The 14,471-nt window shown below is 49.1% G+C and overlaps 1 protein-coding gene across 5 annotated transcripts in view; it reads right to left on the bottom strand.

The window, feature by feature from the left end:
• Positions 1-173: 173 nt before the first annotated feature.
• Positions 174-14,471, bottom strand: part of LOC121338070 (mitogen-activated protein kinase kinase kinase 3-like) — a 78,227-nt gene continuing 63,929 nt past the window's right edge. For all 5 annotated transcript variants that reach the window (XM_041408641.1, XM_041408645.1, XM_041408642.1 and 2 more), the window contains 8 exons: positions 12,886-12,953; positions 10,955-11,047; positions 9,818-10,012; positions 8,860-9,008; positions 8,125-8,256; positions 5,097-5,226; positions 4,334-4,511; positions 174-3,033 (listed from right to left, as the gene is read on the bottom strand). In XM_041408641.1, the coding sequence (XP_041264575.1) occupies positions 2,805-3,033; positions 4,334-4,511; positions 5,097-5,226; positions 8,125-8,256; positions 8,860-9,008; positions 9,818-10,012; positions 10,955-11,047; positions 12,886-12,953 (1,174 nt within the window). In that variant the 3' untranslated portion in view covers positions 174-2,804. The remainder of the gene's footprint in view (positions 3,034-4,333; positions 4,512-5,096; positions 5,227-8,124; positions 8,257-8,859; positions 9,009-9,817; positions 10,013-10,954; positions 11,048-12,885; positions 12,954-14,471) is intronic.

Raw genomic sequence — 14,471 nt, 5'->3', positions numbered from 1 at the left:
TCATCACCAAACCACATCCACACTTCCAGGGATGGTGATGCCACCTCTCCTGGCCAGTCTGTTCCCACGTCCTGCCCAGCCCACCCCTCAAAAGGAATGAATTTCTCCACGGGGAAAGCCGCAGGGCCCGCTACGGGCAAAATAAAATAAAACCAAACCAAACAAACAGAAAATGACTTTACATGGTAGAATAATTCCATTTGCTTTTCCTAGTTCCATTCTGTACATCAGAACACTGCAAGGGTTTTACAAACCAGAAAGGCAAAGGCACCTGAGGAGTGTCTCACACTCACACTCACACTCACCACATCCATCCACGGGAGGATTTAGGTGGTTTGAGGGCCCTGGGAGCATTTTGGGGCAGCCAGGAGCCCCCCTTTGGCTCTCAAATCTTTGGAAAGAAGGGAAGCACCCTCCCACCACTGAAGGGCTGAGAAAACCCAAATCAAACAGATTTAATGAAAGAAGAGAAACAGCTTAAAAATGGTTTTGATTTTTTTTTTTTTTTAGCTTTGGTGAACACACACTTTGTTACCCTCTTCTGCCAAACCCATTCCCAGACAACGCTGATTTTTTTTTTTTCCCTTGTGTTTGTTTCCATCCATCCCATATTACTGACCAGACTGATGGATTTGGTCCTATTCACAGAATAAAATTCTTCATCCCCCTCAGCAAAAGGAGACTTTTCCTCCTCCCCATGGGGAGCTGCCCATCACCACCATGGCTGACTGACACAAGCCCCAGTGCTGCTCCAGCATTGCTCCACAGCTTCCCTGGAACCTGGTCTGGAATAAATTATCTCAGTAGCTTTCAGAGAGATTTATAGGGAATTCTTTTAGGTATTCTTTTAATTTGCCCTAATAGTCAGTGTTTGGTTTTTTGTTTTTTTTTTTTTTTAATTTAAATAATTCTTAAAACCATGAAATCTTTGAATGGTTTGGGTTGGAAGGGACCTTAGAGCTCATCTCATTCCAACCCCTTGCCATGGGGCAGGGACATTTTTTCACTAGACCAGGTTGCTCCAACCCTGACCCTGAATGTTTCCAGAAATGGGACATCCACAGCTACACTGGGCAGCCTCCTAAATCTTGCTTCTCCGTTCAGAGCTGAGGAAATGGACATGCTCTCACCACCACACCAGTGATGCAAAGTCTTGATCTCTCCCACATGGAAGAATTCAAGGATGTGTTCACACAAACAACTAATTTGTCACTTTCCTCTTAAGTCTAAGCAACCCTTTTCATTTTCGCTGAAAACCAGCATTAAAATAAGCCTGTATCTGACACACTGGCCTGAGGACGGAGCCTCCTGGTAACTGTTTTTTGGACCCTTTGCTGAGTGGGTGAAAACAGCTAATGCAGCAGAGAAGGGGGAGGTGGGAAGGTGCAATTAATCCATCCCAAACTCCCCACGATCTCACTGACCAATTAATTAACTAGCTTCCAGGGACTCTGTGCGTGCTTCCTGCCCAGGTTTTCCAGCAGGGCAGAGCTGGTCAGAGGCTGTAGTCCAGCTCTGCTTTTGACTGGCCCATTTTCTCATACAACTTTAAACCTACTGAGGGAAGGAATCTGCTTCCAGCTGCCCTCCCCTGCTGCAGCTCCACCTTCCCAGTCTGGAACTCCATTATCCTGCAGCTGCTCCCTTGGGCACTACCATGGAAGTGATGCTCCCCTTCCCTGTACCTGGGGATGGCCCACAAGGCACAGAGGAGGAGGTGCCCAGAGGAGGATACACCAAGATTCACAGTCCTCTCTGCCTACTTTTAGGCACTCTCTTGGGTTTTACAGCGATCCACTGGGCTCTCCCTGCAGCTCCACTTCCAGAACACGATGGCATCCCTCCAGCGCAGCAGCACGGGCACGGCTCAGCAGAACTGTGGCTGTGAGCAGAGCCCTCCTTGCCGAGATTCCCTTCAGCTCCCACCTGAATCCTGATGGCTCCCAGCACCATCTGGCTGCTGCTCAGCCCTGCTTTTTACCATCACCACCATCACTTACCCATCCCTCAGCCCACGGCAGGGGTCCCGGGCATCCGTCCGCGGGTGTACCCGGCAGAGACCTCCTGCACCCCGAGAAGACCCCCTGCTTCCCAGACTCATACATGCACACACACACACACGCACACGAGCCAAGGCAAAGTCAACACGGCTGCTGCATCCTCACACCAGATCCGAGCCGAGCATCACTCCTTGATTGTAACCGCGTAAGGCACAGGACAGTGTGAAACGCCGCCCCGCCGGAGCCGCCGGCTGCTCCAGCGGGGTCGGTCCCCTTGTGAACGGGGACTCCCGGGTCCCCCCGACTCTGTGGTCTGAGGATCATCTCCTCCGGCTTGGCTGAAGGCCCTGTCTGTCCCTCTGCGAAAGGTGGTGATGGCCACTGAGCATCCGATTCCCTCACCGGTCCTGGGGATGCCGCCAGCACCGCCGCCGTGCTGGGGGGACATTTCCCGTTTGCCGGGGGGGACATTTCCCGTTTGCAGGGGGACATTTCCCGTTTGCAGGGGGACATTTCCCGCTTGCCGGGGGGGACATTTCCCGCTTGCCACACTTCCCCCAAGAGAGCAGTTACTTGGTGAGGGGGCACGACCCCGGTACCGCTGGCAGCAGGGAGGTTCCGTGGTCCAGCACCCACAGCACAGGCCGGGAAATCCCTCGCTCTGAATCCCCCACAGTCCCGAGCGCAGCTTGAAAATCCAACAAGGCGGCGGGGCCGAGGCAGCAGCGAGCGAGAAGGGACTGTCAGGACAGCCCCGCTGAGGGCCGACCTCCCGCCGGCGCTTCCCGGCCCCGCTGCCGGCGCTCAGAGCCCGCAGTTGACAAAAGGGTGTCTCAGCAGGTCCTCGGCCGTCGGCCTCCGCTTCTCCTCCACGAAGATCTGCTTGAGGAAGTTGCGGCAGGAGCTGGAGACGTTGTCGGGGAGCTGAGGGTTGGTCGGCTGCGTGGCGATTTTAAAAATTGCTGCCATGGCCTCGAACTCTGCCCAGGGCGGCTTCTCGGTTAGCATCTCCACCACGGTGCAGGCCACGCTCCTGCAACAAGGCCGAGCACAGCGTGAGGGGCTGGGCGGTGGCACTGCAGCTCAAGTCTAACCAGATCTGGGACTGCGCCTGCCTAAAGGGAGCAAACCTGCGGGAGATGGGCACATACCCCTGGAATGCCTGGTCCCCTGAAGCTCCCTGGTCACACAGGTCCTTGGCACTCAGCTTGGAGTGGATGCATGAGCCTTGCCTTAAAGCTGGTGGCTTTTCTGCCCACTTTAACTGGCAGGTGTTAAATTTCATAAAAGCTCAGGGAGATACTAAGTTAACTGGCAGATACTAAGTCTCATAAAAGCTCACTGGAGCATCCCCTGAAGGGAAACCCATGCACAGCTTCAGACAGCACCATTTCAGCAATGACATGTAGCTCCCAGGGAAGCTGAGCCAGAATGGAACATGTTTGCCTACATCCAACTTCATTTCTGAGGTGTGCCTGAGAAGGAACAGGCGGGATGAGCAGCAAAGAGCCTGAGAGGTTTCCCATGGCTTGCTCAAGAATCCTGGTCTCAGCAGAGATACTCTGCCACTTCTATTCATGAATAATCCTAAAAAAAGTTAAACCTATCCTACTGATCCTAAACAATTTAAAAATTAAACATTTGCCTCCCATCAGCCAGTTCAGCTGGTGTGGTACATGGACACCTGCTAAGGACTTTCTAGGTTTTGCCACCCAATTAGGGTTCTCTTGGAAGGATTATTTTTTGTTGACCGTCTTTGCTTGGGCACCCAACAGAAAGCACACTGGGAAGACATTGCTTCCTCCTCGTACTGGGAAGATTAGCAGTGTCATCCCAACTCCTCCAGGTTCCATCTGTCATCCTCCACACATCAAAACATTCACAAGCAGCCAATGATTTCAGTTGTCTTTGTGCCTCAGCCACGTGTAAACATCCAGCAGCAGATTTGGGAAAGCCACTGAAGATCCCGTGAGCCTCTGAGCTTAGCGAAGCCAAAATTAGGGCCACCAAAACATAACAGGTGTTTTAGCAAGCTTTGTTATCAGCCTGCTTTCCAGAACCAAAAAGTAGGTATGGGGATGAGCTGGATGTGAGACTCACACAAGACAAGAGTTTCCAAAAGCAGCTTGTGATTCTGAGTGATCCTGTTTTGGGAACTTAGCTGCAACAGTTTTACTCTGGATATCTGCACAGTTGATCCTAACACATATCTCCTATTTTCCATCCTGTGCACTGCTTCCAGCTACTAGCTATACCTGTTACTCCCATTACAGCTCCCCAAAAGGATTGTTTGATTTAAGTAGCAGTGGTGGGGTTTTTACTGTGTTCCTTACCACACATCAGCTTTCCTTCCATAGCCCTCTCCACTGATAACCTCTGGGCTCATCCAGTATGGTGTTCCCGTGACAGATTTAATCCCAGTCCCAGACATGCAGATGGTCTGGATGCGTTTGCTGGCCCCAAAATCTCCGAGTTTCACATTTCCAGCAGAATCTCTCAGAATATTGGCACCTGGGGTGAGAAGCAAAGACAAGACCCTCAAGAAATTAAGCAGGAACCTGAAGTGGCTACAGTGAGGAGAGCAGGAAGGGCACAGGCAAAGAGCCAGGCAGGAGGGAGCCCAAACGGGAGCCCAAACGACTGTGGTGGGGCTGGACTCAGCATCATTTCAAATCCTTCTCTCCTAAGGCAGCTGCTCTCCAAGAGGGTTGACTCCCACCAGCATCCCCTCATTCAGCAGGTTTCCCAAAAATGAACAGTGCATGGGGGCCAACAGATTATCCTGCCCACCCACAGACAGCAGAAAGCAGCATCAGACCTCTCCAAATCCTTCTCACTTCTTGGCTATGTTACACCAGATTCTCAGATGTGTAAGGGCAGTCAGCAATAATCCCTTCAGAGAGAAAACAGCCCAAGATTTTGGTTCCAGCTGCTTGCTCAAGATTTTCATGGTTCAATCTGGTGAAGGGCAGGGGCAAAAATACTTCAAAGAGCAGATCCCAGCACTATGCTGTGCACAAGGATTTGCACTGGGGCGGGGGAAGGCTGGGCTGAACAAACCCAAGCAAGCAAGAAGCCTCTCTATTATCCACTCACCTTTAATATCCCTGTGGACAATCATATTGCTGTGTAGGTAGAAGACTCCCTGCAGGATCTGCCTGGTGTACTTCCGTGTGACATTCTCGGTCAGAGCACCGTAAGCTTTTAGCTGGTCCTTTATTGAGCCCTGTTGCAAAGAAACAACACACACCAAATGTAAGGACCAGAGAAACCATCACAGCAACTTCTTAAACCTTCCTGACCACTCTGTCTTCTTCAAAAAAATCCCCAAACCCTATTTGTAGAAACAGCAGAAATCTACTAAATGCTGAACAGAGGAAAGACTTGTCCTCGTGTCCCCAATCCCTGGGGAGATGAAGCTGTGGTTTGGTGCCTGGCACAGCTTCCTCCTGCCAACACCACAGACCTTTTTCCCCCTCTAGTGGCTGCAGGGGGGGTCATTGACAGCTCACTGAGAAGGACCAAACTGACGAGGAATTACAACTCAAATGAGAAGATCAACTCGATTAATTAGATTCATAGACTCTTAAGGTTGGAAAAAGCCTCTGAGACCATACATTCCAACCAGCACTGCAAGATCCACCACTTAAACCACGTGTTCTTCTGAGCATTTCCAACAATGGTGATTTCACCACCTTCCCTGGGCAGCCTATTCTGATGCTTGACAACCCTTTCAGTGAAGAAATTGTTCCTAGCACCCTATCTAAATCTCTACTGGTGCAACTTGAGGCCATTTCCTCTCTTCCTATCACTTGTTACCTGCGAGAAAAGACCAACTCCCACTGTCTACAGTCTCCTTACAGGGAGTTTAGAGAGCCAGTTCTTGAGGGTCAAGACAATGAGTGAGTCTTTGAAAGCCTCCTCCCAAAACTTTGCACAGCAAGGAACATCCACAGCCATGAGGGACAACCAGCCCCAAAAGAGACTGCACCAAGACCACCAAGAGCAGATAATTTTCAAGTCCTTGAATTTCTGACCCAGGCATGCGAGCTCAAACTGGTTTGATGGTATTGATCAAAGAGAGAAGGGAGCAGGACTGCATTTATCATCTGCAGCAGCTTGATGCCCTTGGTTTTAGCTGTATTTTTAGGCCACTTGGAAATGGATGTGTCTCACTGTGCCAGAGCTGGGTTTTAGCAGGGATGAACCAGAGGCAGATTTGGGGTTCACACTCAGCTCCTACCTCCAGCATTCAGGTTAGCTGGGAAGTGGGAGGGGAAACTCATCCTGTTTCTGCCTGTCCTGCAGCTCTGGGGTTGATCCAAGATTGCCAGTCCTGTTCTGGGAACAGTGGCTGCTCTGCTCCAAGCCAGCCCATCACACTGTATTAGCTTTTCCACATCCACCCATCTCTGCTCTTGCTCTGTCCAGCTACAGTTTCGGCTTCTTTTGAGGCCGGTGGTGATCCTGTGGGTGGGCTTCTCCTTTTCCTTTCTCAGCACTGCTGAAGCAACCTGAGGTGCTCCAAAGGACCCCCTCAATATAACCTGTATGCCGGCTACATACCCTTACCACAACCAAAACAGATTTCTTATCCTGCCCTCCCTCACCCTGATGAGGGGATATCAAACAAGAAGAGGGAACTGATTCTTTGAGGCCTGTGGTCAAATGGAACATTCTGTTTTCCAAGCATAATTTAAAAAACAATTTATGGGCAGGACAGAAACTACAGAGTCACTTATTAACTGAGGGCCATTAAAAGAATGGCAGCCTCAGGGTGCACCCAAACTTGGCCCTGTGAACATTTTGCCAAGCTGACTGTCTTAAACTTGGCCAGACCCAACTTAGTAGAGCTGCTGTCCTGCAAGGTTTGGGAACTCCCTCACTTCCACCGGCCTTGGAAACCAGAGCCCCAAGCTGCTTTTGTCAGACAAGCTGTTGTTGCAGCAGCAAAGTCAATCTGTATTTGGTCAGAGCTCAGCTTTATCATTTAAAAAAACAAACACTGAATTTCCAGCCCTGCTGGACACTGCCCCAGCATCAAATGCTGGTTTCCTGGCTGCTAATAAACATCAGCACGCTGTGGAATAAGCTGCAAGGGGACTGCAGGAATTCCTGGGATTTACTCCTCTGGGTCCACGCCTTGTGAAGGGCCTGAAGGCAAGATGCCCACAGGGAGAGAGGGAAGACAGGGCTTGGAAGGGACTCAGAGGCTTGCAAGTCCACCTGATCACTCTCATGCAAGACACATTCAGAGAGACTCTAGCACATTTACTTAACTACTAAAATTATTTGCAACCAAATGACTTAATTGTCCCTTCTGACCTTACAAATCTCTGTATAAACAAGGGTTTATTCTTCCACACTCTGGGGAACAAATCCAGCTGGACAGAAGGGACTTAGGAGAACACATCCTCCAGCAATGTAAATAGCATTATGTTGTTTTACACCATCAGTCTAATGGCTGATGTAATTCACAAGCTCCCAAACACAAAGAGATGCTCAACTCATCCATGCACGTTCCCCAGCCCCTGCTTAAACTCCCTCAAAGCATTCTGATCTTTTTTCCCCCATGACTATTTCATCCTATATCAGCAAAGCCACAAACTGCAGCCACTCCTGCACAAGAGGATAATGCTGCCCACAAAAAGCTCTGTCCTCAACAGCAGACTCTAAGTGAATACCACTGTTTTTAGTACACACGTGCTGAAAGCCACAAATAATTGGTGACAGCTGTGGGAGGACAGTTGTACTATCAGCCTGTCCTGCAGGGAGTTGCAGTAAATACTTAAGGATGGGCTCAGGCCACAGTTTGGAGAAGGATCTGGATCATGTCCCGCATTCACCAAGCTCAGATTCCAGACTATGCACACACACTGCTCCAGGATTCAAACCTAAAACCTGCCTGCAAGGTTTTTCACCCAGTGCTTGTTGAGAGGCTTCACCATAACACCTGAGTCACATCCTAAGCTCTTCCAAGCATTAGGGATGCATTCACTGCTTTGGTTTGGTTCATCAGCCATAAAACAGCTCAGCTGGACAGATACAAATTTCACCAAAGTCCAGGAAACTCTAAATCTGTTTTCTGCCACTCAGGACAACGTTTAGCAGGAGCCACACTTACCCCTGGCATGTATTCCACAAAGATGGACAGTTTCTTCTCCTCAGGATCCCGCAGACATCCGTAGTACTGCACGATCCTGTCGTGACGGAGAGTCTTCAACAGCTGAATCTCACATTCTAAAGCATTCACCTCCTGTAACAAACCACACAGGCTTCCTGATGAAAGGGAATGATGGTGTCTTTGGGAACATGATAGAAATACTGCTCCATGCTGAGCACAGTTTTTGTAGCAGCTGTGAAGCTGCCCACAAAGCCATTGGCCACATGAGGCTCAGAAATAAGGAGCACTGCCCTAAGGGAAAGGCAAGGAAAAAGACAGGGCTTGGCTTTGAGATAGATTTACTTCTTCTTCTTCTTGTTATTATTACTATTGTTATTGTTGTTATTGTTGTTGTTATCATTAATTGTGTTTAAGGAGTTTTCCTGGAAAGACTTCAACAAAGTCACTGAGCAGAATGGGGAGAAGGTGAAGGGAACAAGAAGGACAAAACCAAGGAAGATCAGACAGACCTGCAGGAAATGATACCTGACACAGAGCAGGCCAATGTCACCAAGGAACTGGGAGGCACAGAAGTCACCAGAGCACTGTGACTGGTGCCACGAGCCATTCAGGACTACTCCAGAGAGGGAAAACAACACCCTGTCTCCACACACAGGCTCCCAGGGACATGGACACCTCTACCCTCAGCCCACAGCTCCCCAGGGTGCTGCAGAACAGCCCTGCCCTTGTACTCACTTTACTTGTCTCCTGGCTGTCAGGGTCGAAAGGCACCTGCTTCACTGACAGCTCCCTCCCAGTGTCAGCATCATAGCAGAGATAAACTTCCCCAAAAGCTCCTCTTCCCAGCAGCTTCCCCAGCCTCCAGTTCACAGGTGCCTGCAGGGCTACAGGAGAGAGGAGAGGGTTGAGAGAAGAGCACAGCAGGGAGACTTCAGCATCAGGGTCCACCTGACCCTACAGGGCAGTCAGTGAGTCTCTCCCAGGGGCACCAGGACAAACCAGTTTTAACTCTACTGGTGCTATTGGTGCGGGGAGAATGTCTCCCAGTCTGCTTTAGCATAAAGCAGAAACAAATCCCAGGAAAGTCCTATTTCATTAAGAGTCTTTCCTCTTTTAGCCAACATTGGAATTTCCCTTCTGCTGTGGGAGTATTTAGCAGAATACAGGATGGCTGAGCAGCAACCCAGGCAGGGACCAGTGAGGAGTTTTATCTCACTGGTCATTTCTAGGATGCTATCCATCACGAACAGGCCCAAAAGTCTATATCATGGGCAATGTTGCAATAGCAGAGGAGCCTGCAAGACCATCTTTGGGTGCTGGGGTGACAGCAATGCCAGCCAAGGAACAGAAACTCTGGATGCATTTGCTCCCACATCCCAAGTCTTCTGGGAAGCTGACACACCCACACTGACAGTTGAACACACAAGCAATCCCCTGCAAGCCAGCAAGATGAACACTAGCTGACCCCACACAGCTCTCAGCCAAAGGGCAAGCTGAGGCACAGGGTGCTGTACTAAACCTTGCTCATGACACAGAAGCTGGTGCAGTGTGCCTCATGGTGGAGGTGCAATCAAAGTTTACCCATGGCTGGCTTAGCTGATGTCCAGTAACTCAGCAGGTCACAATAACTCAATTTTGTGCAAAATCCCAGCTCTGCTGAGACCTCGGGCACTCGGGGCTTTGGTTCACTCACAGTTCCTGGCTTTTGTAGGGGAGGTGCTGAAGGCCTGCAGACCCTTTTCAAAATTATTCCAACACTTGGGCCTGTACTCATCATACTGCAAGGTGCTGAGCTTGTTGTCCCCAGTAAAGCTCTTGGTTCTGCTGGAAGGGACGAGCTGAAACAGGTTCTCCTGTGGGAAGTAACTCCTGGGGAAAGTCCTCCTGCCTGCAGGGGAAAAGGGGTAAAATTACAGCCAGAACACACACACCAGCTTGGATCCACCTGTCACCACCTTCTCACATCACTGCCCAGATCCTCACCTCTTCAAATTAAGCAAAGCAAGTGCAATGAAACTGAAGTAAAGGCCTGTGAAGATTTTAAATTCAATTTAAGAGTTGGTAACAGCAGGCATTACATCTAATGTAGATGTTTCCAGAGGGGTTTGCAACAGTTTAATTACATCAGGGGGTTGGTTGGTTGTTAATCACAATTAAACACTGAAAAAGCAGAGATTTACATTGAAAATTATCCCTGCCATCCCCTAAGTCCACATGCAAATGACCACACAGCAGGGCTAGACCTGCTTTCACAGGGGTGGCAGTGAGAGATGAAGCTCATTCTGGAAAGCTCAATATGCTCTCTGCACATCCTCAGTACATTTTTCCCAAGGGAATTTTTGCCTCCCACTGCTTGCAGTCTCATACAGTGAAAGAATGAGCAGGAAAAAGGTGATGGAGTTGGCCCCAAAGCTCAGAGCTCACCAGCTTAAAACAGAGAAGCAAACAGATACTGCTATCCTGAAATTGCTTGGGGATTTCCTATGGCTCAGTGAGAAACCTGCTGTAAAGGTCACAAAAATCATCCTCAAAAGCAAGCAATTTAGGAGAATAGAAAGGTTGATACTGCCAGGGATGAGAAATGCCAATCATCCCCATGGCTAAATTAAAGCAGGAGGTGTAAGCAGAGGACAGGCTCAGCACTTCCCAAGAGCAGAGCCACAAGGTCTCACAGAGAACACCCTTCTGAATGCACAAGTGAATCCCAAAGCACTTGGTGGCTCTCCCTTTATCAGAAACCTCTCCTTCCCATGTGTTTCCAGTCCCTGGCACTGCCACAAGCCATCAAGGACAGCTCACCTCCCTCCCCAAGCCCCCATCACGTCCTTACCATCGCTGTAGTCCTTGCGACTTTGGGAGAGATGGTATTGCCTCGGGAAGGTCCCACCTTTCCCAAACCTCTCACAGAATGGGATGTCAAAATCTGGCAGGAAGGAAGAAGACACAGATATTTCTGAGATCAGCTCAGTATCAAATGCCCAGAGTGTTTCTCATGGGGAAACACTGAGTTAGAGGCGAGCAGGAGGTGACAAGGTGTTCATTTACACAACCCTACATACCCCAAGGCTCCCTGTGAAATCTGCCCACAATCACAAACTCTTCCGTGGAAGATCAGGGTTAGACACACTGCCCTTAATGCCCCTAAAGCAGAGGTTTAACTGCTGACTTTATGGACCCTGGCCCTCATTGTTCAAGTGCAAGACAGGGGATTAACACAGACCATGCTTGGTTTCCAAGACAGAGCACTAAAACATCTTATTTGCACTTGGAAAATGCAAAAAAATTAAACAGAATTGCCAGGCAGGGTCAGGCCTAGACACATCCACTCCAAAGCCTTTGCCCTGATATCAGCTATTTCCAGGGAAATGCAAAAAAATCCAGCACTTGACTAACACCAGATAATATCTCCCCTCTTTCTTCTCAGATGTGACTCCTCGCCTCTGAAAGCCAATTTAAACCTCCAGAGCTCCAAACTTTTATATTTATTTGATTAAATGCTAGAAAGATAGAATATACAGAAGGGATTAAAGACCATCAGAGTTTAGACACTGGGTGATGAGAGAGATGGATGGACATGCAAGATAAGGACATCTTTTTTTTAATAAAAACCCCAGCACAGGAAGCCATTGCTGGTAGCACCAAATAACTTGAGATTAAAATATCTGTCATTCCACCCCCTTCTTTCACCTGCTGTTTTTCCTCCATCCAATTCTAATGACACAGCCCCTTCTGACTGCTTGTTTGTCTTAGCCTGGGGCCAGCAGCCGCTCCTCAGAGGCCATTCCTGGCCTCTGCTGTGCTTCGGTGTGATTGCCAAAAAGAGCACATAATGGCTGAAATATGGTCAGCAAGAGGAGCAACAAGGACAGGGCAAGAGGTTCTCGGTGAGCCACGTGTGAGCAACGGTGCCCAGAGGTGTCTCACAGCAAAGTGCCACGGGGGAAGCATTAAAACCTTCAGCAATGAGGGCCTGCTGCAGCTCCATCTCTGCAGCTCAATCTAGAAATCCTGCCTCAGGCCAGCAATGAGTTATCCTGCCACAGGCTGGCTGCCATTTGCTCATTTTTATTAGTGCAAGTCATTACAATATTACAGAGTTTCCATTATTTAACCAGCTGGATGTTTGCAAGTGATTAAGCAGTAACCTATGATCTGTGCAAGCACCAGTACAGTTTCTCTCACAGCATTTGCACTATTGCAGATTATTATTCATGCAAGTGGAAGAGGTGTAACTCCCTAGAGAGCTGGGGTTTGCTATGTAGGAAGTCGAGATCCTGAAGGGGCAACTCCCAGATGAGAAAAGAGAGACAAAAGCTGATCCTACAAGGCTGTTCCCGGCTTGTCAGCACCTTGCAGTGCACCTCTGCAAACACAAGAGCAACATCTTCCAACAGAGATCTCAAGCTTTGCTTGCTTGCATCCATCCCCCTCAGGGCCCCATATGCCCAGTTTGGACTATTGTTGCTGTCAACTGATTTCCAAACCAGTCCCAAAGGTACTGCTGCAGAGTCACAAAGGGTTAATGAAGACAAGAGCAACCCTGCCTGCGTTTGATGTTCTGAGCCTTTTGATTTTAGAGAATATTCATGTTTGATCATTGGAGGGTCAATTCTGAAGGGGTACCCAAGCCATGGAGCTGGTTTGCTTGATTACTTTTAATTACTTTTCATGCAGTGCTATCTCTCTAATAGTCTTTATCCAGCATCTTTACAATATACTTTTTATACTTTTCAGCAAATATAAACCACCAAGAGTGCTTACCCATGCAATCAAGACTGTCTTTAGGATGGCTCTTCCTTCCAGGAACAGGAGTTTGGGGAAAGGGAGGGCTGCAAAGGGATGAAGGGAAAAAAAAAAGATTTATTTATTATATCAGAAATGCTATGGAATTAATAAACTAGGGAAAGGACAGGATAAACCACAAGCTGCACTGACCACTGAGCTCCCATTCTCATCCTACACAAGAATGAAAATTGTTTTTTTGGCTGGATCACAACTTGTTCCTGTGGGATGCTGCAAAACCCAGAGTCACCAGGCTGAAATGAAGCAGCCAAAGATCATCACCCCTGTGCGGGAGGCAGCTCCGAAGGAGGGCCACAGGCTTCTGCTCCCTCAATGTCAAGTGTTCCACCACACACCTCTGCTTTCCATGGACACTGCTGAGCTGCTGCAGGTGTTCACACCAGAGTCCTTCAGCCATGCTTAGTTCAGGCAGGTTTCCCTCCTGTCCAACATTCCCTCCCACCTTCCTCTCACACAGACTCTGCACCACCACTGGGAACACGCAGCATCCCACGGGACCAGGAGGGAGAGTGTGGCATTGGTGCCTCAAGGTCTTTACACTACAGTGAGAGGATGGAAAAGCACTGCAAGTAAACTGGGATTGCAGAAATCCCAATTTCACCCCAGGTTCTTAAAGAGTGAGCTGAGCCTGTGGGTTTTACACTCTCTTTTAACAATACAGGCATTGAGTAGAAATCAGCTTTGTAAAGTTCTCTGAAACCTACTCATGTCAAAGCTGATCACTGCTGTGGCAAAGAGGAGTTTGTGGTGCTGTTCCTAACCCTCAGCCTGGTCACTGAGCCTGGTGACTTGCTCTGTCCTCTTGGGCTGATGCCATCTCAAACAACTGGCTGCAAGGCCTCCACCACCTCTTTGCAGCAAGACTCCCACTCACTCCTTTTCCTTGGAGTAATACAGCCCTCCTTGTGCCTTTTCCAGCTCCTAGACCCATGACTGGACACATCTGCCTGCTTTGGACATGAAATCAGGCCATTCCACCCTCTCACAGAGCTAAAAGCCTCAAGCTCTCCTGTCAGTTCACAGCAGAGTGCTACAAACAGCCCATGCTCCTTCTGCTGTTCTTCTTGGCAAAATCTGTGCAAAAGCAAAGCTGGGCCAGAGAGGTTGGGAACACAAGGAATCTAGCTTCGATACAGCCCTAACAATGAGCAAATACATCACAGGAAATTATTAAAGCCACAAAAAGGAAATGGACCTTGGTGCTGAGACGGGTCCAAAGCACACGGAGCTGCAAACCCGAAGCACGCTACACAATCAACCCAAGGCAGCCTGCTGGAACACAGCCTTGGGGCTGTATGGAACAGCAACAGCGGAAAAAAATAGACAACCTTTGATGCAGATGGAAAAAAAAATAGACTGCTTCCCAAAAGGACACTGTGTCTTATCCACAGCTCACCCTGCACAGCAGCAAACACAGGGATTCTGTGCACGTGGGAGCTGGGATCCAGCTCAGTGGCAGCAGGCACTGAATCGCAGCCTGGGTTAGTACAACGTGTCCCAGTTGCTTCCTGCTGAGTAGCTAAACTTAGTTACTGCTCATCTGG

Source organism: Onychostruthus taczanowskii, unplaced genomic scaffold (assembly GCF_017590055.1).
Source record: "Onychostruthus taczanowskii isolate IOZ18803 unplaced genomic scaffold, ASM1759005v1 scaffold3, whole genome shotgun sequence".
NCBI lineage: Eukaryota > Metazoa > Chordata > Aves > Passeriformes > Passeridae > Onychostruthus > Onychostruthus taczanowskii.
The sequence above is the reverse complement of the archived record's forward strand: the minus strand, read 5'-3'. Positions and strand labels throughout refer to the sequence as shown.